The sequence below is a fragment of the Sorex araneus genome, chromosome 10 (assembly GCF_027595985.1).
Source record: "Sorex araneus isolate mSorAra2 chromosome 10, mSorAra2.pri, whole genome shotgun sequence".
NCBI classification, from domain to species: Eukaryota; Metazoa; Chordata; class Mammalia; order Eulipotyphla; family Soricidae; genus Sorex; species Sorex araneus.
Window position 1 is genome coordinate 50,595,422 of NC_073311.1, and position 22,762 is coordinate 50,618,183.

The following is a 22,762-nucleotide window of genomic DNA, read 5'->3' on the forward strand; positions in this document are numbered from 1 at the left end:
GTCCTGTTGTTCATCAATTTGCTTGAGTGGGCACCAGTAACATCTCCATTGTGAGACTTGTTGTTACTGTTTTTGGCATATTGAATACAACATGGGTAGCTTTATGATTTATTATTATATTATGTATAATATATAACATATTATATATTATGTGTTCTTGGTCTTGTAGTTAGCGAAGGACATGCGAGCGTTGCTTATACTTTTCCCGGCTTCTGCTGCACTGGCCAACACTGCTGTTCTTCTCTCTTTGAGGTCTTCTTTTATCGCATATCTGCACAGCTTTGTGAGCTCGGACGTTAGCTTGTGGTTGCCTGAGGCTCTTGCCAAACCATGTTGATGAATGAGCTCGAGAGTTTCCGAAGGCGTCTGTTTGTGGCTTTCTCACTCTCAAGTGAGAGTTGTCCTTCGCCAACGACAAGACCAAGATGACTGCCCTCCGACGTCCCGATGGATCTATCACATCCTCCAGAAAGGCAATGGAGAAAATTATTCAAGACTTCTACTCGGATCTCTTTGACAGCCATGTCTACCTGCCCACATACCAAATTCCGCAGGATGGATATGTCATTCCCAACATTCTCCCTTCTGAAATCCTACACGCCATTTCACTGGTAAAGACACAAACAGCACCTGGTCCGGACAAGGTCAGACCTGAACACCTGAAGAATCTGCCGCCAATATTCATCAATACACTGGCCTGACTCTTCACACGCTACCTGTCTGAATGCATTGTTCCGTCTCAGTGGAAAACCAGTAGGACCGTTCTGTTGTACAAGAAAGGAGACATCCACTACATCGGCAACTGTCGCCCAATCTGCCTGCTGTCTGTCGTCTACAAGTTGTTCACTCGTGTCATCCTGAATAGAATAGGCAGAACACTAGACGAAGGACAACTATGTGAGCAAGTTGGGTTCCAAAGGGGATTTAGCATGATAGACCATATCCACACAGTGACCAAAATCATTGAAGTTTCGTGTGAGTTCAAAATGCCGCTCTGTCTAACGTTCATCGACTTAAAGAAGGCCTTCAGTTCTGTTGAGACTGAGGCGGTCATCAAAGCCCTGGCCAAACAGGGCGTTCAAACTCAGTATATCAAAATCCTCCATGAGCTGTGTTGTGGATTCACCACCAGGATCTCATAATTCTACAAGGAAGTGATCATTGATGTAAAGAGAGGGGTGCAGCAGGGTGATAACATTTCACCGAAACTCTTCAGTGCCGCCCTTGAGAACATGATGCGACAACTGGAATGGGAAGGAATGGGAGTGAAGATAGACAGTCGGCAATTACACCACCTCTGTAAAAATCATGCAACCCAGAGATTCTTCTTGCAGCGATTTATTCAGAGACCTTCTCATGCATTGGGAAGGAGGGGAAACGGGAAAGAGGAGAAACGAGGAGGAGGAACGAGGGACGAACGAGGAGGAACCTCTAGCTAGGTGACTTCCCCCCTTATATACTTCTCGCTGCTTGTTTACGCCCAAATGTCTGCAGCTGATAGGCTAGTTATATCTCGTGGGCATGACAGGACATCCAGTTTCCTTATTAGGAGTTGTTTTTGAAGCACGGTGCAATTAACAAGAAACAGGTGTTGCTTATGAAAATAGAATGCTAGGCATAAAAGGTTCAATAACAATAGCAGAACACCTATCCTCTAGGACAGATACTTTTTCAGCAGGACCCATCAATGATGAAATCCCATGGTTGTGTTTCTCCTCTCCTTGTCCAACAAACATATGAGCATTCATAACATTAATCGTTTTGTATGGGCATAGCAAGAGATGCATTAAACTTTTAGAATTGCTCTCCTGGGGTCATCTCAGTCTCAGACTACAGTGCCCGGGCCAGATTAGTCTTTCCTATCCCTAGCAGGGTCCTAGTCTCGTCATTACTTTAAGATCATGACAGCACTTGTCCATGATCAGACTCTTAACTTATAGTTAAGAATGGGGCACTTTGGCCAGGACCATCTCGATGCCAGGGTAGCACATAACTTACTGCTTGCCCTGGGTCCGTCTCGTCCCCCATTGGGACCCTGCCTTTTAGAGGGCTAGGAACTGAGGGCAACCAAGTCTACAGTCAAGAATGCAGATGCCCAGGAATTAATAATATTCAAAGCCAATTAAATCCCAATTGCAAAGGCATATTAATAAATGTCTTTCTTTCTCCATACAAGAAGGACTTGCCCTGAAATAGACTATGCAAAGGACTCAAGGAGAAGAGAAAAACATTATTTACAAGTCAACAGAATACTAAGAAAGAAGCTACAAATAAACACAGAGGAATGGGAGCACTGTGATGGGACTAACCCAATAAACCTAAACTACCTGAAGCTATGTTATCCTACACACCTCCGCTTCACTGATGACATTGTTCTCATAACACCAAACATTAGCCAAGCGGCACAAATGCTGGCCGACTTCAACCACGAGTGTGGAAAGGTCGGATTGCAGCTGAATCTCAACAAGATGATGTTCATAAAAAACAAACTGGTCCCTGAAGCTCCATTTGCTCTCAATGGAACGAACATCTCCTAATGCAGCAGCTATGTGCACCTGGGTCGAGAAATCAACATGAGGAACGACTTGGTGCCAGAACTGCGCAGGAGGAAGAGAGCAGCGTGGAATGCATTCAAGAGCATCGAAGAGGTGGTTAAGAGAACAAAGAACCTCCGACTCTGGGCACATCTTTTCAATTCCACCATTCTTCCTGCACTAACATATGCCTCAGAGACCTGGGCCCTACACAAACAGGATGAGAATGCTATTAGGGTATCCCAAAGAGGAATCGAAAGAGCTATGCTGGGAATATCATGTCTCACTCAAGTGAGAGAAGGAATCCAGAGTTCCGACCTCCGTCAGCGGACAGTCAAGAATCAGGGATGCTGTCTCGTTTGCCAAGGCATCAAAAATCAGATGGGCCTGTCATGTAATGCGATTCAGAGACAACCGCTGGATTAGAGCTGTTACCGACTGGATTCCATGGGACGTCAGAAGACCTTCTGGCTGCCCACCAGCTAGATGGTCAGATTTCTTCGTCAAATCCCTGAATGAATGATTTGGGGCTTTTTCTGTTCCTGGAGCAAGCAGATATCATTGGGCTGCACTAGCTCGTGACAGGGACAAATGGAGATGTTACTGGCGCCCGCTCGAGCAAATCGAAGATCAACAGGACTACAAGTGATATTATGTGTTATAATATACATATGTATTAGGAAGCATAATTTATGTGGGGAGTGTGCAGTTGAAATGTGAGTCCTAACTCCATGCTTGAGTTTATACTGTGTCAAATGATCATGGCACCATTGATGTCATCACTGTATCTTCAGAAAGTCTTTTCAGCCTTCTCTCCAGCTAGCTATTTCCACTGGGGTCAGATAAGATATTCTGTAGCTCTATGAATGGTGAAATGAGTAGAAGCACCGCAGAGAAACGTCTAATCTATTCCCCAAAGGTGCAAGTATTTCCAGGAAGACAGAGCACTACCTTGGTTAAACTGAAAGGGATTTAGTCAACAGATCCTTATGAAGTAGCTGTCTGATCCGGCAGGGTTGGTATTTAGTAAAGGTTGTAGTAAATCGGGCTGAATAACGGGGTAATATTACTGAGTACCTATGAAGTACCCATTCTTGTTGTTTTCAACAATTTCCAGGGGCCAAATTAATAATTTTTAGAACGGCTTTGGGAAGTAGGAAGCCTGATAGTCACAGGATCAGTCATTTTGTTGATTTTTAATTTTGGTTTTGGGGAGGTATATTATTGGCCACTTTTTGATCACAATTGTGATCAGGGTTTACTCCTGCCTATGTGCTGGGGTCACTGCTGGTGGGTTCAGGAGACTATATGGGGTATCGAACTTCCATCCCAGCTGCACTCAAGGCAAATCATTATCCTCTCTCTCCTATCTCCACTATCCTACCTCTCCAGCCCCCAAATTAGCCACTTTATCTATTGGCTGGAGCAATAGCACAGTGGGTAGGGCGTTTGTCTTGCACTTGGCCGACCTGGGTTTGATTCCTCCTTCCTTCTTGGGCCTAGCAAGTTAACTAGAGTATCCCGCTCGCACGGCAGAGCATGGCAAGCTACCTGTGGCATATTTGATATGCCCAAAATAGTAACAACAAGTCTCACAATGGAGATGTTACTGGTGCCTGCTCGAGCAAATCGATAAACAATGGGATGCCAGTGCTACAGTGCTCCTATGTCTACTATCCTATCTCTCCAGCCCCCAAATTAGCCACTTTGTCTACCTGATTGTTGAGAGTTTCACCAGGGAAGTGGCAAGCTAAATAATGTTGCTATGATGGTAATGGAAATGGTCAAATATGGGACCATGAAGTCACTACTAAATTCAAATGGTGATTGTTACAGACATACTTATTGAGCCCTACCAGCTCTGCTGCACACCTTCTGTACCTTAGTCCTTGCACTGGGAGACAGACTCAAGGGTACAACGTTGCCTGGTGACCACACAGGGCTGACAGGACAGGAGATAAGTAGGAGTCATAGCCATTGGCAAAACAGGGCTCTGGGCTTAAGGCACTTACCTTGAGTATGGCCATCTCAGTTATGTTCCTGGCACTGTACACTTAGGCCTTGTACTAAGCAGTAGAGTCCCTGGGCCTCCTGAGCACTTTTATGGTGACACCCACTCTTTCATGCCCCCTACCCAGAGCAATTCCCATCCCTCTGATTTCATGGGTTTATGAAAGGACATTTAAAAAGAATCAGACATAAAGTAAATCCAATAGATGGTGCACAGTTGAAATATCATGTGTTATCTAAGTCACAGGAAATAAGAAAACAAACATTTCCTCTGAGGTTTTCACCTTTAGATGAAACTGCCAACCTTGTATGTTCACTGGCTGACCATTTGAAAGAAATTTCTGATTAGCAACAGATTTATAATTCTGTCTTGATACTTAAGAAAGCAAAGCGCACACATACACACACATACACACGTGCACACACACGCACACACGTACATACACACACGCACACACATACTCCCAAACACAGCTCTACTGAAGATGGAATATGAAGAAAGATATATGACACTGAAGATACCGTCAAAAATGAGAAGTTCTGGACAAACGTCCCAACTGAAATGTCAAGGTATAGAATTCCCTCTTCTTTGTCAGTTGGTAAAAACTAGTGGGGTTTGCACTTAGCATGGATTAATAATATATTCGATATTAATATGAAATATATTCTCAAATATTTTATTCTTGGACTGCTCAAAATTTTTGGTGCTTTCCTTTCTTTTGTCTCTGTCGCTTTGTTTGTCTCACTCAGTTACCAATGGGATCAACAGTCATTTGATTTGAAAGTTGCACTTTACCCAGTGTTGGAGAGTTAGTTCAATGGGGGAAGTGCATACTTTGTATGTGTGAGGCCTGGGTACAATGTCTGACACTGTATGATCCCCTGAGCACTTCCAGGAACAAGTAACCCCAAAGCCAGAAGTAGTCTGAATATTGTCAGGAATAACCCCACCTCCCAAAGGGAAAACAAGCCAACCACTCTAAAAATAATCTTTTTTTAAAAAAAAAAGTCTTTCTGTTAGTTTATGTTTGTTTGGTTTTGAGCGACATTATCATACTCAAGGCTAAGCAGTATTCAAGGCTTCAGGCATCACTCCTGGTGGTACTCAAGGACTATGTGCAGTGCTGGGCCTTGAACCCAGCTCTGAGGCATACAGTGCAAGTGTCCCCCCATGCTGTGATCTCTCCAACTCTCCCACATCATGTCTTAATGGAATTCTCAGGAAAGATTCACCTAAGAACAAAATTGAGAAGTTAGGAAATGAGTATTTATTACCAGAAATCTACCATTTTTTCATTTCTAAGAATAAAATTATTTTAATGGTAGTTAAATTTATATAAATGCTTATATTTAAGAAATTACAAGTTAATATTTATATATACATTTCAGAATAATAATCCCAATGTAATTACTAAGCTACTGATTTTGAGAACAGTTAAAAGTTGTTGTTTGGGTGCAAATCCTTTGGTACAATCAAATGACTGTATTTTTAAAATCATTTCCAACAGTTTCTCCAGGTGATTAAGACACTAACTTGATACTTTGCAAGCTTCATTTGTTTTACTTTGCTTTAGACTTTAACTACTACTTATTTTTTTTTATTTATTATATAAACATACGTGTAAGTATACAATTTTTAGCAATGCATTTTTTAAATCAGTTTGTCCAAAGTCTTAAGATATGCTTTTTGCCAAATTAAAAAAAGATATTTTGGAAACTAGAGATATTTATCCGAAAGACCACAAGTGACTCCTTATGAAACTTTTTCACACTCAGTTTGTAGACGACACTCAGAAAACCAAATGTGTTTGAGCAGAAAAGTTGCTCAGAAAATTGTAACTCCAACACACTAAGTGACATGTTCATATTCATGTCATCTATCCTTTGACAAGAGTAAACTGAAGACAGTACGTTTAAGTGATTGACAATTTATACTGTAAATTTAATTTGTAAAACATCTATTGAGGTTTCACTTAACCACTTTATTTTTCCCTTATCTTGACACTAATGATGACAAAGTGATTTTTTTCTTTGTATTTCCCCACTTTTCTCTAGTGGTTTAAAAATAAAAAATATTACTAATAAAATGACTTGAAACCTTAAAGTGTTCTTGCAGATTTTTATTCTTATATAATATTCCATTGAGCTTGCACTAATTATATTTTACTTTTCAGTATTTGTTGATTGATTCATTTTGGCCATTGAATCAAGGCATTAAACCAAGGCTTTAGTGCATGCTCTTCCCCTTGAAACACATCCTTAAAATTGCTGGAATAGAAACAAGAAAGTTCAGGGGTTCAGGCTCCTGCCTTGTTCTTTCCAGCACAACCTTGCAGGCCTCGAGTTCCCCCAGCATGGCCAGATGTGGCTCTGGACACGCCTCTTCTGGGTGTGCACTGCAGGGTCTGAGCCACACAGCCTTCCCGACTTTCACATGGAACCCAGGCCTGGTGCCCAAGAATCCTCCCCGGCTTCCAGAAGACCACTTGGAGTCTCTCCCTCAAGATTGTCACTGTCACTGTCACTGTCACTGTCATCCTGTTGTTCATCGATTTGCAGAGCAGGCACCAGTAGTGTCTCCATTGTGAAGGTCATTTAATGGTGATTATGAGAAATAATTGGGCAAAAATAATTGAATTTAAGCATTCACAGCTTTTCTTATTTTTTCTTAATAATTATTTGTATAAGATTGCTTGTTTCATTTAATTTTTAAAATGACATTTATTACAACAGAGTTTACTCTCAAAATTTATTTCTTACTAACATGACAAGAGTCTAAAATCATCTGAGAAATGAGAAGTTACATTAATTAAAATCTAATCATCTCATGATGCTTACTTATCATTCTTATTCTTGCTTTCAGCTTATAGTATATCAGTGCAATGATAATTTAAAAAGCTGTCTACTATTTCTCCAAAATACTGTCAACCTATGCCTTTTCATCCTCATTCTGAAGGGGTTTGGCAACTTTCTAATATGTTCATCTATTCAGTAGAAACTGGTTGGCCAATAAATCAATTTCTACCCAGTCTATGTTGTCTTTAATAAGATTGAGAAGTAGATTATATGCTTGAAGAATCATGGGAGTCTTCCAAATCTCATCTTAAGTACATCTTTGGGATGATCATTAGTTATCACTACTACACTCGGCAGAGTAATTGTATGCAATTCAAGACAGCAGCCACTGTTAAAAAGGAACAAACACAATCACTTCTCAGTCTCTATATTGCAGACTATAATTCCCAAAAGGAGAGAGAGAGAAACAGAGACAGAGAGACACAAAGAGAGAAAGAGACAGAGACAGACAGAGGAGAGGGAAAGAAAAGAAATGTGCCTGCCATAGAGAGGTGAGGGGTGGTGGGAGGGAAACTGGGAACACTGGTGGTGGGAAATGTACAATGGGGGACGGGTGAAGGAAAATTGTGTGACTGAAAACAGCTTTGTAACTGTGTATTTCATGGTGAATCAATCAAAAAGCGAATATGAAATAGATAGTATTGAACTTAAAAAAAAAGAGCTTAGCATTTAATGAGAAGCTGAAACATAAGTATCGCATGGTTAAGGAAAGATATTAGGATATACTAGATTAAAATAACAGGTACTAGGAATCTTAGCTCTAATTCATATTGCATTCGTAGAAAATAAGTAATGTGCCAAAATTATATTAAGGGAAATGATTAATTAAAACACATTTATTTAAGCTACCATAAATATGTGTTCATCTGTAAGTACACATGCACAGTATATGTATAGGTTGTATGTGTATCTGGAGAGTTATTAGGAATATATTAAAGTTTTATATTTTCATATTGATTACTAGTATCAAATATTAACAATTTCTTAGTATCATTATTGTCTGTATCATAGCTTCTGACCAGTAGAGTATTATAACATCAAAGAAAATAAATGTCCATGTACCTAAGCTTTATGTTTTTGATTGATGAACACCTTAGGAAACAAAAATTGTATTATGTATGTATGATCATATTGTTGTACTCATTGCCAATTCATGAAAATGTACATTTCTTCTAATTTACATGTTCAATCTCTCAGATTCTTCTGCAATATTGCTCTGGTATAAAATATTACTGGGAATATCTGGAACAGTAAATGGCATTCTGGTTTTGATTTTGATCTCCCTGGTCATATTAGGTAAGTTAGTAGATCTTATAGCTTAGTCCTCCCTCTCGGAGAACCTGGCAAGCTACTGATAGTTTCCTGTCTGCATGGGAGAGCCTGGCAAGCTCCCCGTGGTGTATTCATATGCCCAAACCAGTAACAAGATGGCTCTCATTCCCCTGACACTGAAAGAGCCTCCAATGTGGCACCATTGGGAAGGACAAGTAAAGAGAGGTTTCTAAAAACTCAGGGCTAAGGTGAATGGAGACATTACTGAGACCACTTGAGAAAATCGATCATCGATGATGATGATAATGATGAGTAGATCTTAATTAAAATATTTTAAATAGTCAATATTTTCTCATAACTATTTTAAAATTCATTAGTATCCACTGTTTTAAAAATGTTTAGTTAGGAGCACTTTATTATGTAAAGCACTCTATTATGTGTAAAGTGATATACTCCACAGTTAATATAAAGTCAAATAATTTAAGCTTTTTGACAAGTAGCCGAAAGGGCAAAAATGAGAATATGTGAGATGGGCGTTTGGAAACATAGCACTGCACTGTAGCACTGTCATCCTGTTTTTCATCGATTTGCTCAAGTAGGCAACAGTAACGTCTCCATTGTGAAACTTGTTGTTACTGTTTTTGGCATATCAAATACTCCACGGGTAGTTTGCCTCGTGATATTCTCGGTAGCTTGCCGGGTTCTCGGAGAGGTATGGAGGAATCGAACCTGGGTCGGCCACGTGCAAGGCAAACACACTACCTCTGTGCTATGGCTCCAATCCTTTGGATACATACCTTTGGGATTTTGTTTGTTTGTTTGTTTCTCTTTTTTTTAAATTTTATTGAATCACCGTGAAATTTAGATACTGATGATTATGTTTAGTAAGACAAATATTCGCCTAGTGTCATTGAGATAGTACAGAGGTTAAGGTGCATGCCTTGCATGCGGCCAACCTGATTTGTTCCTACCCTCATGTTCTCTCTAGCATTATTGAGTGTAACCATCACTGGGAGACCCAAAAGCACCATGGAGGGCCCTGAACACTTGTGGCCCAGGTAATCCCTTATATCACAAGGCCAGAGCCACATCACAATTTCGAGTCCTCACTTTGAACCTGTGTCAGGTTGGGCCCATGAGGGGTAGCACTAAACCTCTGAGAATGACTTAGGAGACTCCACCCCGCAAAAACCATTTACTATGCAACTGCTTTGCCCTCATATTGCTAAAAGTTACTCAATAAAAAGTGAAATAGTCATGAATTCTCATATGCTGGCAGAAAAAAAAACATTAAAAATAATGATGGTAAAATAGGTTTACCACATTCTACTATAAGCATTGTAAGTTTTAACAAAACATTGAGAAAACAATGCAAAGCCTTTTATGTCTTGCAGTAGGAACTTTGCTTTATTTCTAGCCATATCATCAATTTTTAAGCAATGCCTAGTACAATAAGCTTCTCAACAAATATATGTCTTAGGCATGAATGAGTTGTGAAATATTTAGAATTATTTTTCATTTAAGTAGACAGAAAAATTAATGTTCTACCCCTTTCAGTTTTTTCTTGTCCCACTCATCAATATCTGAGCAAAATATTTGTCTCAGATATTGCACAGAGAGATTTAGTCAAACTGAAAGTAACCCTGTTTTTAAGTTTCTCAGGGAATATTGCTAAATTGCCAAAAAAGATCATAAGTCAAATGTTACCCAGCATGAGGAAATTGGAAACCTGAGAATGGATAATGACATAAGAGGCAATAGAAGGCACCAGAACTCAGCCTCCTGTGTCTCAGGAGCTACAGAACATACAGGTACTTCTTAAGACTTTGCATTATACTAGCTTTAATCTTTTGAACTTCAGTTAGAATGAGTGAATTATCCATTGTAATTTTAAGCTTCAAAATTATGATCTTTTAGAATGCTGGATGTTTGCTCTACCTTAATTTTTTTCCCTGGTCTACATTTTAACACTCTTGAAATTTCCACATTTGAAGAAGTTGATTTATATGACAAAGGTACACATCAATTATCTGTTATTTATCAGAGAATTTTACTATAATCCACAAGTTCTTAAAATCTCCTTTGTCACATAAAGTGCTATATGTTTTATGGTCTACATATTTACATTGTTTTCCTTTGCAAAAGTTACAGAAGTTGAAATTGCAAGTCACCTGAAACAGGGTCATGTTACCATGTAATTTACATACCAACTATTTCTCAGTATTATAACGAGATCTTTTCAAAGAACTGGTGGAGGGATGGGTACTTGATCATTGTATGATCTAAATGTAAGCACTAAAGTGTGTAACTGTATCTCATGGTTATTCATTAAAAAATAAAAAAAATAAAAAACAAGGTAAAAAAGTTTGGTAGGCAAGTATAAAATCATAGATATGCCATTATATAGGTATCAAATTCAGTGTGAATACTTTATATAAAACTACAAGTTATTTTTTGTTTATTTGTCTACTTTTTTTTCTTTATTGAAATTATACTATTCACAAGCTTAACTTAACCTTTTCAAATTAAATTCACAACTGACATCCAAATATGCAACCACAATGTCAATAAAATTGGAATTTCTTACTCAATAAGAAATTATTTCTCATTCTCCCATCAGCCATTCCCTAAATTGATTTCTAGTTATTCTGAACTTTTATGCAATCGGATCAGGCTTTTTCTCTCTTATTTCTTTTTCGTAATGTAACATTTTCAAATTTTCTCAAGATGTGCCATTTGTCAATACTCTATTTCCTATTATGATTAAATAGTATTCCTTTGTGTATACATATCACAACTTGTTGGTAGCACTGGCCAAGTAATATATGCACTGTAGCACTGTCATCCCATTGTTGGTCGATTTGCTCGAGCAAGTACTAGTAACGCCTCCATTGTGAGACTTCTTGTTACTGTTTTTGGCATATTGAATACAACACGGGTAGCTTGCCAGGCTGTGCCGTGGAGGTAGGATACTCTCGGTAGCTTGCAGGGCTCTTCAAAAGGGACGGACGAATCGAACCCAGGTCGGCTGCATGAAAGTCAAACGCCCTACCCGCTGTGCTATCGCTCCAGCCTAAGTAATATATAGACTCAAAAATTTTTTAAGTTAAATGGCCTTTTGTACAGAAATGATATAATGATCCCAAAACTTAAATGAAATTGCAAGTGATACTGAAAATCAAAACAAAACAAAACCAAAAAAAAAATGAAAAGAAAAACAAATATGGGAAATTTACATCTGACAATGTCAAAATAGTGTATAAAGCTATAATAATGAAAACAGAGTGGTACAGCATTAAAACGGTCAAATAAATGGAATGGAATTGGGGCTGGGGAATTAAACCCATACCCCCAGTTATTTAATTTTCTTTTTGTAATTTGAAAACAAAAATCCAAATCAGTGCTCAGGAGACCCTGTACCAGCTCTAGGTGATTTTCATCCAACAGGTTAGGCAGCTCAGTGAAAGAGTCAGAGGGATTCAGGGATACTGGGGATTTACCTGGGTCAACCACCAATGTGTGGGACCTCTTGGGCTGCATCTTGAAAAATGTTCTGGGGACAATGTGGTACCAGAGAATGAAGCCCTGGCACATGCAAGACCAGCATCTTAACCTCTTTGTTGTTTCCTCCCTGACAATTGAGATTTGACAAGTGCCAAAATAGAAAAATAATTTTAAACTATTTAAATTTGAAATAACTCTTTTAAACAATTGGAGCTGTAGCAACTGTATTCAACAATACAACAACCAAATATGAATTTCTCTCCAGATAGACAATTAAATCCAAAACAGATCAAAGTATTAAAAAATAAATTCTAAAGTATAAAATTATTATAATAAAGAATACATAATTTAGTGAAAGAAGGAATCCGGAGTTCCGACCTCCATCGACGATCAAGAATCAGGGATGCTGTCTTGTTTGCCAAGGCGTTGAAAATCAGATGGGCTGGACATGTAATGCGATTTAGAGACAACCGCTGGACTAGAGCTGTTACTGACTAGATTCCATAGGATGCCAAAAGAATGCATGGCTGCCCACTTACAAGATGGTCAGACTACTTCGTCAAGACCCTGAATGAACGATTTGAGGCTCTTTGTGTTCCTGGAGCAAGCAGACGCCATTGGGCTACACTAGCACATGACAGGACTACGTGACTGGTATCCGCTTGAGCAAATCAATGAACAAGGAGATAATAAGTGATACAAGTGATAATTTAGATCAGGCAATGGCTTATCAAAGCATAAATAAAATTAGATGAAATGAGATAAAATAAAAATCAGATGAAATAAACAACAAAATAAAAAATATATTTATTATAAGACTATCAAAAACTGAAAAGAATATATAGAATAGAAAATATTTTTAAATTTTATATCAAATAGATTTCTTAGTATTCAGAAGATACAAAGAAATCTTTTATTTTCAAAACAATAGGACAACTCAATTTTGAAAAATATTGGGGAAAGGGCATGAATAGACATTTCTCGATAGAAATCCTATGGAAGACAAACAAGCACATACATGAACACGTTCTTGACATGATTAGTCATTAAAGAACTGCGAAGTCAAAATCACAATGGGACACAACTTTGTACCCACTCAGGGCAACCAAAACCATAGGTATTTTTTGGAGGGTGTGAATGGAAAATTACAAATATGTTGCTGTTCAGAATTTAAACCGTACAAGCCAGTGTGAAACAATTTGGAAATTAATCAAAAATTTTATCGCTGGAAATCAATTCTTATGGCTAAGACAACAGAAAATATACACCCCCACAAAAAAATACACAAGAATATTTATAATGTAAGCATTTACAAAATCCTAAGAGTGGAAACAGTCCAAATCAAGAATGGTCATACTAAGCTTTCCTGAAAACAAAACATCATTTCTCACTTTTACTGAAGTGAAAAGTCCTAAATGTGACCTCTGATTTCAGAAGTTTTTAGAGGAAAATTAGAATGAGATGTTATATGCCACTATGGCAAGGGTTTGTAAGAGAAGATAAAGGGAAGGAGGAGAGATAAAATATCTATTTCTACTTTCAAGTACTATTCTTTTTTTTTTTAATTTATTTATTTTTAATTAGAGAATCACCGTGAGGGTACAGTTACAGATCTATACACTTTTGTGCTTATACTTCCCTCATACAAAGTTTGGGAACCCATCCCATCACCAGTGCCCATTCTCCACCACCCGTAAACCCAGTGTCCCTCCCACCCTCCCCAATCCCATCTCCCCCCCACCCCACCCTGCCACTGTGGCAAGGCATTCCCTTCTGTTTTCTCTCTCTAATTAGCTGTTGTGGTTTGCAATAAAGGTTTGCAATTAGTCTGAGCTTTCCATTATTGCTCTTATCAAAGATGATGTGAGATTAAGAGATTTAATTCACAAACCCTAGCTTCAATGTTGCAACATTGAGCGAACTCATGAGAATGGCAAAGAATCCAAAATGTTAAACAAATAATTGACTTCATGTGGAATGAATTCAACAATAATATTTTAGAATTTTCAACAGATACCTTAGTATACTTTTCTGTTAATATTTCCCTGCTTCAATTCATTTTAAGAAAATTTTCAACCTTCAAACACAGAATCTAAATGCAAAATCTCTTCCAGTAAAGACAGAAATTGATCAGCTTAAATTGGGGGAAAAGGTTGAGTTATCACTGACCTGGATCTAGTTGACTGTTTTCACATTGGCCCCACTCACTGTCTTCTTCCCTTCAGGGCAGGGACTTGGCAGCTATAGAAATTGGTATCCTTATCTCGTGAGAAAACTTACCAGGAACTTTGTATTTGGACCTTTTACTTCCTTTGGTAACTTTTAATCTAGATTTACTCATACAATGAACGGAGCTGTATTATTTTCAAAAATAATTTCATTGCTCTGGAATTATTTTTCACTCACTCTCTTGGCTGCCCACAGATGTACAAATGCACCTTCAAAGTCAACTCCCTCAATAATTAGAGGTATATTGAATCCAAATTATAAACAATGTATAGAATGAAAATTCTTCTAATCAGGAAAAATTAGCACATGGATCTATAAAATACACTCTTTAATAAAATTAATTCAATTGCATACTGCACTCCAAAAAAAAAAAAAAAGAATGGTCATGAAGAGCAAATTAACAAAATTTGCTACCTTCATGCAGTGAAATTTCATTGTCATAAAAAGAAATAAAATACTGATATATTCTTAATCTGGATAAGCCTTGAAGACATTATGCTAAGAAATTAAGCAGAAACCAAAAGTTGCATATCATTGCAATATGTGAAATGTTAATTAGAGTCAAATGCAAAGAAATAGAGAACTATTGGTTGCCAAGGCTGGTGCTGAGAAAAATGGGTAGGGTGTTACTTAATGTTTATGGGATTTTATTTAGTGGGTGATGAAGTAATTTTGAAATGAGAAATTATCATTTTATAAAACATTATAAATGTTTTAAATCATTTTTAAATGTTTTAAAATGAAAGTCATAAATGTTTTAAAATTGTTTTAAAAACCATGAAAGTTGCCATTAAAATATTTCTACTTTGGGGCTGGAGCGATAACACAGTGGGTAGGGCGTTTGCCTTGCACAAGCTTGACCCGGGTTCGATTCCCAGTATCCCTTATGGTCCCCTGAGCACCGCCAGGAGTGATTCCTGAGTGCAGAGCCAGGAATGACTCTTGTGCATCGCCGGGTGTGACCTCCCCCCCCAAAAAATTCTACTTTGTTTTTGAATCTGGTGGTGCTGATGTCTAAGTGTGCTTGGGTGCTTGCTCCCTGCACCATCAGTGCTCAGGGACTGCTGCCGGTGGGACTGGGGCAGTGTGGTGCTTCTAATGGAACCCAGAACTCCATCCCTACAAATAGCATTTTGTTGTTGTGTTCTTGGACCACGAACCTGGCTGTGTTCAGAAATCACTCCTTGCTCTGTGCTCAGGGATCAATCCTGGTGGTCCTCTGGTTACCATAACTAGTGCCTGGGATCTAAGGAACAGCTGTAAGCAAGGTAAATTCTTTAGCACCCTGTATTCTTTCTCTAGCTCTGCTTAACATTTTTATTTATTTACTTATTTATTTATTGCTTTTTGGGTCACACCCAGCGGTGCTCAGGGTTTACCCCTGGCTCTGTACTCAGGAATCACTCCTGGAGGTGTTCAGGGGACCATATGGGATGCCAGGGATCGAACCCAGGTCAGCCGCGTGCAGGGCAAATGCCTTACCCGCTGTACGATCGCTTCAGCCCCTCTGCTTAACATTTTTAATGGCAAATCTTGTTGCATGAATTTTCCTCAGTACAAAAAAGAAAGATCATAACAGCCATAAGTTTGAGTGTTTACATTGACCAGCACTTGTCTTTGTACATAGTTGTCACTTTCCTTTTTTGTTGTCATTGTTAGGACAACAGTCAGAGATATTTTCAACAATGAAGATATTTTCATTAGCCTTCATAGATAGGACAATAGATATTTTCAATTTAATTTTAATTTAAAAAATCAATTGACTTGATTTTGTCTGCCCCACAGCTTGGAAACTGGCCTCCACATGCTGGGGGGAAAGGCAGCTGACATAGAGAAGGGAACGCCAAGTAGAGATGTTGGGAGGACCCATTCGGGTTGAAGGATGCGTGCCGAAAGTAGACAATAGATCGAAAGTAGACAATAGATCGAACATGATGGCCACTCAATATGTCTGTTGCAAACTACAACAAAAGGGAATGCCCTGCCACAGAGGCAGGGTGGGGTGGTGGGGAATGGGGCGGGGGTGGTGTTTGGGATACTGGGAACATTGGTGGAGGAGAATGGGCACTGGTGGAGGGATGGATAAATGATTACTGTATGACTGGAATGCTCACATGAATGTTCATAAGTTTGCAACTGTACCTCACGGTGATTCACTAATTTAAAAAAGAGAAAAATAAAATAAAAATAAAAAATCATGGGACTGGAGCGATAGCACAGCGGGTAGGGCATTTACCTTGCACATGGCCAACCCGGGTTTGATTCCCACCATCCCATATGGTCCCCTGAGCACCGCCATGAGTAATTCCTGAGTGCAGAGCCAGGAGTAACCCCTGTGCATTGCCAGGTGTGACCCAAAAAGCAAAAATAAATCAATAAATAATCAATTGACTTGAAATTGCAACTATAGAGAGTTGGGAATGAATTATTAATCTCAATATTATTAAATACAAAATGGAAATATTAAAGAGAGGTTTATAAGGAAACCTAAAATTTTATATGGAAAAGTTATAAGCAAATTGTAGAGATAATATTAAATCTACTGTCTCAATTACCTTTAAACTAGTTCCTGTCCTAGTTGGTCAATTTTAATGACTATTTCAAACCTTAATATGAAAAAACAATTCCAAAAATCTTTCTTTAGATTTATCTTATTAAGTTTTTTATATACTACGAACTCTCATTGTGTGTTGGACTTTTTGTTAGTCTTACAGGCTTTGTTAATGGTAATTTTTTTATAACTCTTCTCTTACTTATGGTAGACAATTATTGCTTTCAATTAGCAAAGATTTAAGTTAATTTTAATTTTCCCCTCATTTTTTTCCATAGAATTTTGCCCATCAGAATGGTTCAAATTTAAAAATAAATGTTATTGGTTTTCTGATGCTATGAAAACTGTGACAGTTATAGGTATTGCCTGGGAAGAAAATCTCATCTACTAGTGATACAGGACCAACTTTAAAAAACTAAAAGTGGTTTAGTTTGTGGCTATGACATTATATTCCTCACAGTTAATAATGGTTACCCTTTAAACTCATAATCTTCCTTCAAATTATAATTTATTTTGAGTACAGATTTTATTTTAGTACCTGTTAAATTTTGTGCTTGAAATCAGTGCTTTGCTTGACTCATGCTAATATTGTTTTGAATATTGTATTTAGTTCTCAAATAATGTTGTGCTTGCATTTCATGAATCATACATACAATATTGTATAACATGTTTATAGATCAGATGTGAATTTATTAGCTAGCACATTGGATCTTTATCTAAGGCTGAGGAGACAGCGCAAAGGGCTTTAACACTTTGATCCCCCACACTGAATGCTCCCTCAACCAATGCAGGGTTTATAGCCCTTATCTTGCACATGAACAATCTTGATTCTATCCCTGGCACTGCCTATTCTTTGGTGCCCTGAGGAGGAATGAAGCCTGAGCACAGAGCAAAGAGCAAGCCCTGGCAAGGTGTGTTTTTCTCCCCAAGTAGTGCTCATTTAAGAGTTTTTGTTGCCACTCCCCCCTAAAAAAAAAAAAACACAAAAACAAACCTGACTTCTTTCCCCAGTGATGCAAGATAGTTTCTACTGAACAAAATTTACTTACTCATGGAGGGGGGGAGAGAGAGAAGAAGAGAGAGAGAAGAGAGAGAGAGAGAAAATGCTGCTTAAGGGACAGCGCAAGCTGGAAAGAGTAAGCCAAAACTGTCATGTTATGCTTGAAATATTAAAACATTCTGCTTTTTAAATTACTCGTCATTCATTTCTTAGGAATTTATACAGAAATATCTAAAACAATCAAATTATGTGTGGATTGGACTTAACTTCACCTTCCTGAAGAAAAAATGGACCTGGGTAGATGTTTCTCTACTAGATGTAGTAGATGTTTCTCTACTAGATTCCAAGATGTAATCCTTTCTATAGTGAAAAGATAATTTTTTTTTACTGTAGAAAATATCTTCATAGGTAAAACACATCTGCATTCACCACATCAACTCTGAAATCACTATTTATATTAAGAAATGTGGAAATTACGTTCAAAACATGTGAAAATTAATGTTCACTAGAGAAATGATAGATATTATGACTTATTTTTTAAGAAAAAGAATTTAAAACAATAGTTGTACATCTGTTGTCTTGTTGTTCATTGATTTGTTCAAGCAGGCATCAGTAACGTCTCCATTGTGAGACTTGTTACTGTGACTAGAGCGATAGCACAGCGGGTAGGGCGTTTGCCTTGCACGTGACCAACCCAGGTTTGATTTCTCCATCCCTTTCAGAGAGCCCAGCAAGCTACAGGGAGTATCCTGCCCGCATGGCAGAGCCTGGCAAGCTACCCGAGGCATATTCGATATGCCAAAAACAGTAATAACAAGTTTTACATCTATTATTTAAAAATTATTTGCAAGGCCAGAGAGATAGTACAACATGTAAGATACTTGCCTCTCTTGTGAACAACCCAGGCTGAACCCCTGGCATCATATATGGTTCCCTGAGTACCAACCACCAGGAGTGATACCTGAGTACAGAGTCAGGAGTTTGCTCAGAGCATAATTGGGAATGACCCCGAAACAAAAACAAAAATGAAAAAAATTGCAAGAGCCCAAGAAACAATTTGAAGTTTATTTGAGAAGATGAATTAAACCAATGTGATTTTCTGTTTTCAAATTTCTCAATTTTTGTCTAATAAGTTTAAAAAAATATGAACTTTTGCATTGTATTACTATCAAAAGTAAAAGACAAATACATTCAAATGAGCAAAAGAGCAGTGGTAGGGGGTCTTTGCTATCTTGTAGTCGTGGGATACAGAACTTGGTATACCAAAAACATAGATATAAACACTATTGCATCCAAGTACAATTTTAAAAAATAAAATCAGACAAAATAATAATCCAAAGTGATCTCAGCAGCTGAATGGCTGCAGGAAACTATTGCCAGAGATATGTTGAAGTGTTTCTAAAAGAAAATTGAAATGTCAAGCAGGTATATTTCAAATATAAAAATTCAGTCCTTTGTTCCTTCCTGTGATTTGGAAGGCTTTATGGTTATGTGCTTCTTCCCCCTGATTCTTTCTTGGACTTTTCCCACAGTCCAGATGAGTTCTTATAGAGGTCAGAGAGATAGCATGGGTTTTAGGCGCTTCCCTTCAATGTAGCTGACCCTGTTTTGGTTCCTGACACTGCATAAGGTCTCTGATCACTGCCAGGAGTGACCTCAGAACACAGAACTTGAGGGTAGAACCCCAAACCCCAGAAAAAAATAGATAAAATGCTTAAAAGTTTGAACATACTGAACTAGAGAGACAGTACAGGGATCAGGGCTCTTGCCTTGCATGTGACAGTCTCGGTTTGAATCCCAGCCCTGCAAGGAACCAAACAAAAGAAATAAGTTCTCAGTAAGATAAGTGATAGAACAGCGGGTAGGCTGTTTGACTTGCACGTGGCCAACCTGGGTTCGATTCCCAGCATCCGATATGGTCCCCGAGCACAGCCAGGAGTAATTCCTGAGTGCTTGAGCCAGGAGTAACCTCTGTGCATTGCTAGGTGTGACCCAAAAAGCAAACAAAAAAAGATAAATCACTACTAATACAATATTTTCCATGTAAATTTATTTATATTTACCACACTGTTAGATATACAATTGATAATATAGTTTAAGACTTAATGGTTCAAAAATCTATTAGTCTGACTTCAGTGACACTGTCATGGGATAGATATGCTTACTGTCAGTGAACAGAGGGTAGGGCATTTGCCTGGCATGGGACCGACCCGGGTTCGATCCAGTCTCGCAATGGAGACATTACTGGTGCCCACTTGAGCAAACCGATGACAATGCTACAGTGTCATTGCACAAGTAGAGATAAGAAGGCAGGAAAGGTTAAGTGAGCTATGCAAATTTAAAAAAATAACAGATAATTTGTGTTCTAATACATATTCATGCATCCCTCAAGTATACTCAATGTTGCTGTTATTATAGAATCATTTTAATTCTAAATTTCATTTAATTATATTGAAAATAGAGGCTTAGAAAGTTTTGTTTTTAAAATAATATTCATTATATCACTGTCACTGTCATCCCATGGTTGTTGATTTGCTCGAGCGGGCACCAGTAACGTCTCTATTGTGAGTCTTGTAACTGTTTTTGACATATCGAATACTTATTAAGAAAGATAAATTACTATTTGATTCAGAGAATTGCAAGTAATACTAATAACCATAGTTTTAAATCTAATGAACCAAACGAAACAATGAAAGCCATGGGCACACATTTAGACTCAGTTCTGTCTGTCATTTGCAAACATATTCTTCCAAGAACAGAGAAAAAAAACCATAAAGTTACAAACATATTTTGTGTCAGAATTATTGAAAATGCTTTGAAATTTTGATCTAATTTTGATTTAGAAAAAAGTATTATCTCAAAACAAATGAGTGAATTTAGCAACAATTATTAACAATTTATTTATTATTCTTCTTCCTGCAGATTTTTCATAAAAGGCCCACCTACGAAAAACAGTTGTGCAGCTACTAAGGAAAATAAAATTTACTCGGAAAACTGCAGTCATATTTTCAAATGGATTTGTGAATTTTATAATTTTATGATAGTGCAATAATTAGTGAAGAAAATTTTCTTTCATATTATAACATTCATCATCAGATATTATAATATATTCATCTTATATTCATTTTCAGAATGTTAAGATGTAATTAAGCACCACATTTTCTTTTTAAATTTTTTCCTCAATCTACATTGTTCCTAATCTCACAGTTGCCTATTTACCAGTTAAAAATTATTTTTCCATGATTTTTGTTTGATTTTGGAGCCACACCTACTCCTTGCTCTGCACTCTGAGATATTCTGGATGGCACTTCAGGGACCTCGTGGTGAGCTGGAGATTGAACCTGGGTCACAAAGCATGAGTCTTACCAGCTGTATACTATTTCTCTCGCCCTAGTGCTATAAAGTTTTATATGATCGTATAATAACAAGCCTCATTCTCCTGTGTTCCTGGAGTGAGCAGATGACATTGGGCTACACTAGCATGTGACAGGGATGAATGGAGATGTTACTGATGCCCAATCAAGCAAATCGATGAGCAATGGGTTAACAGTGCTACAGTGCATATGATCATATAATTTATATAATGTGAACCTATATATCTACATTGAGGATTTTATTATTTTTAAATATTTATAGCAAATGTGATTAAAATATGTCGACTTTCATAATTTACTCCTTTAAATTCTTAGCAATATCCTGTGCAAACTCCACATTGTTCTAAGCATTGCATTATAGCATAGATTAATACATTTTTCATTCCCTTACTGTTGTGCATTAAATTTGTTTCCAAGCTTTTACTACCACATTATTGTCACTGTCATCCCGTTGCTCATAGATTTGTTCGAGAGGGCACCAGTAACGTCTCTCATGGAGAGACTTATTGTTACTGTTTTTGGCATATCCAATATGCACGGGTAGCTTGCCAGGCTCTGCCTCGTGGGCTCAGTACTCTCGGTAGCTTGCTGGGCTCTCCGAGAGGGGCGGAGGAATCAAACTCTGGTTGGCCGCGTGAAAGGCGAACGCCCAACCGCTATGCTATAGTGCATTGGACCACACTATACTGCAAGAAATATTGGAATATTTTATTTATAGTTGCATTTTTATAATATAAACAATCACATTGGAATTTCTTATAAAATGTGTTAATTGTGTGGTTTACTTTATATGCTAGGTGATAAGGTGACTACATTTATAGGAGAAAGAACTTGACATTTTCTTCTTAAATATGTTGAGAATTTTATGACTAAAACATAAGCATGAAAGGATGGCGCTTAGGGGACTTTTTTTTTTTTGGAAATGAGAAAAAGTGTTTTTTGTTTGCTTGTTTGTTTTTAATTGAATCACCATGTGGAAGATAACAATGCTTTCAGGCTTAAGTCTCAGTTACACAATGCTGAAACAACGATCCTTTCATCAGTGCACATATTCCACCACCAAAAAAACCCCAGTATACCTCCCATCCCCCCACCCCTCCCACACCCTTCCCCTCCCGCCTGTGTAACTGATAAATTTCACTTTACTTTCTCTTTACTTTGATTACATTTAATATTTCACCAAAAACCTCACTATTATTGTTAGGAGTTCCCCACTAGAGTCAGACCTGCTGTGAAGAGAAATGAGGTTTTGGATTTCTGTATTTTAGCAACCAAGTCCAGGGAAATTTCTTCCAGAAATTGTGCAAGCTTGTAACTCTCATCTGTAGTCCTCATAATATGGCGGTCGCCACACCCTCTCCCCCCCACCACCACCCCAGGCAAGGAAAAGAGAGAGGAAAACCTTTCCCCTCCTGGGCAGGCATGGGGCCGC

General features: G+C 38.0%; 1 protein-coding gene across 1 annotated transcript; it reads left to right on the forward strand.

Annotated features, from left to right (window-relative positions):
* Window positions 1-5,029: 5,029 nt before the first annotated feature.
* KLRF1 (killer cell lectin like receptor F1) lies at window positions 5,030-21,008 on the forward strand. Its single transcript, XM_004621757.2, is given in 6 exon segments — window positions 5,030-5,114; window positions 8,598-8,696; window positions 17,235-17,300; window positions 17,303-17,385; window positions 18,170-18,306; window positions 20,879-21,008. Coding segments are annotated over 6 exon segments (600 nt in total).
* Window positions 21,009-22,762: the final 1,754 nt, after the last annotated feature.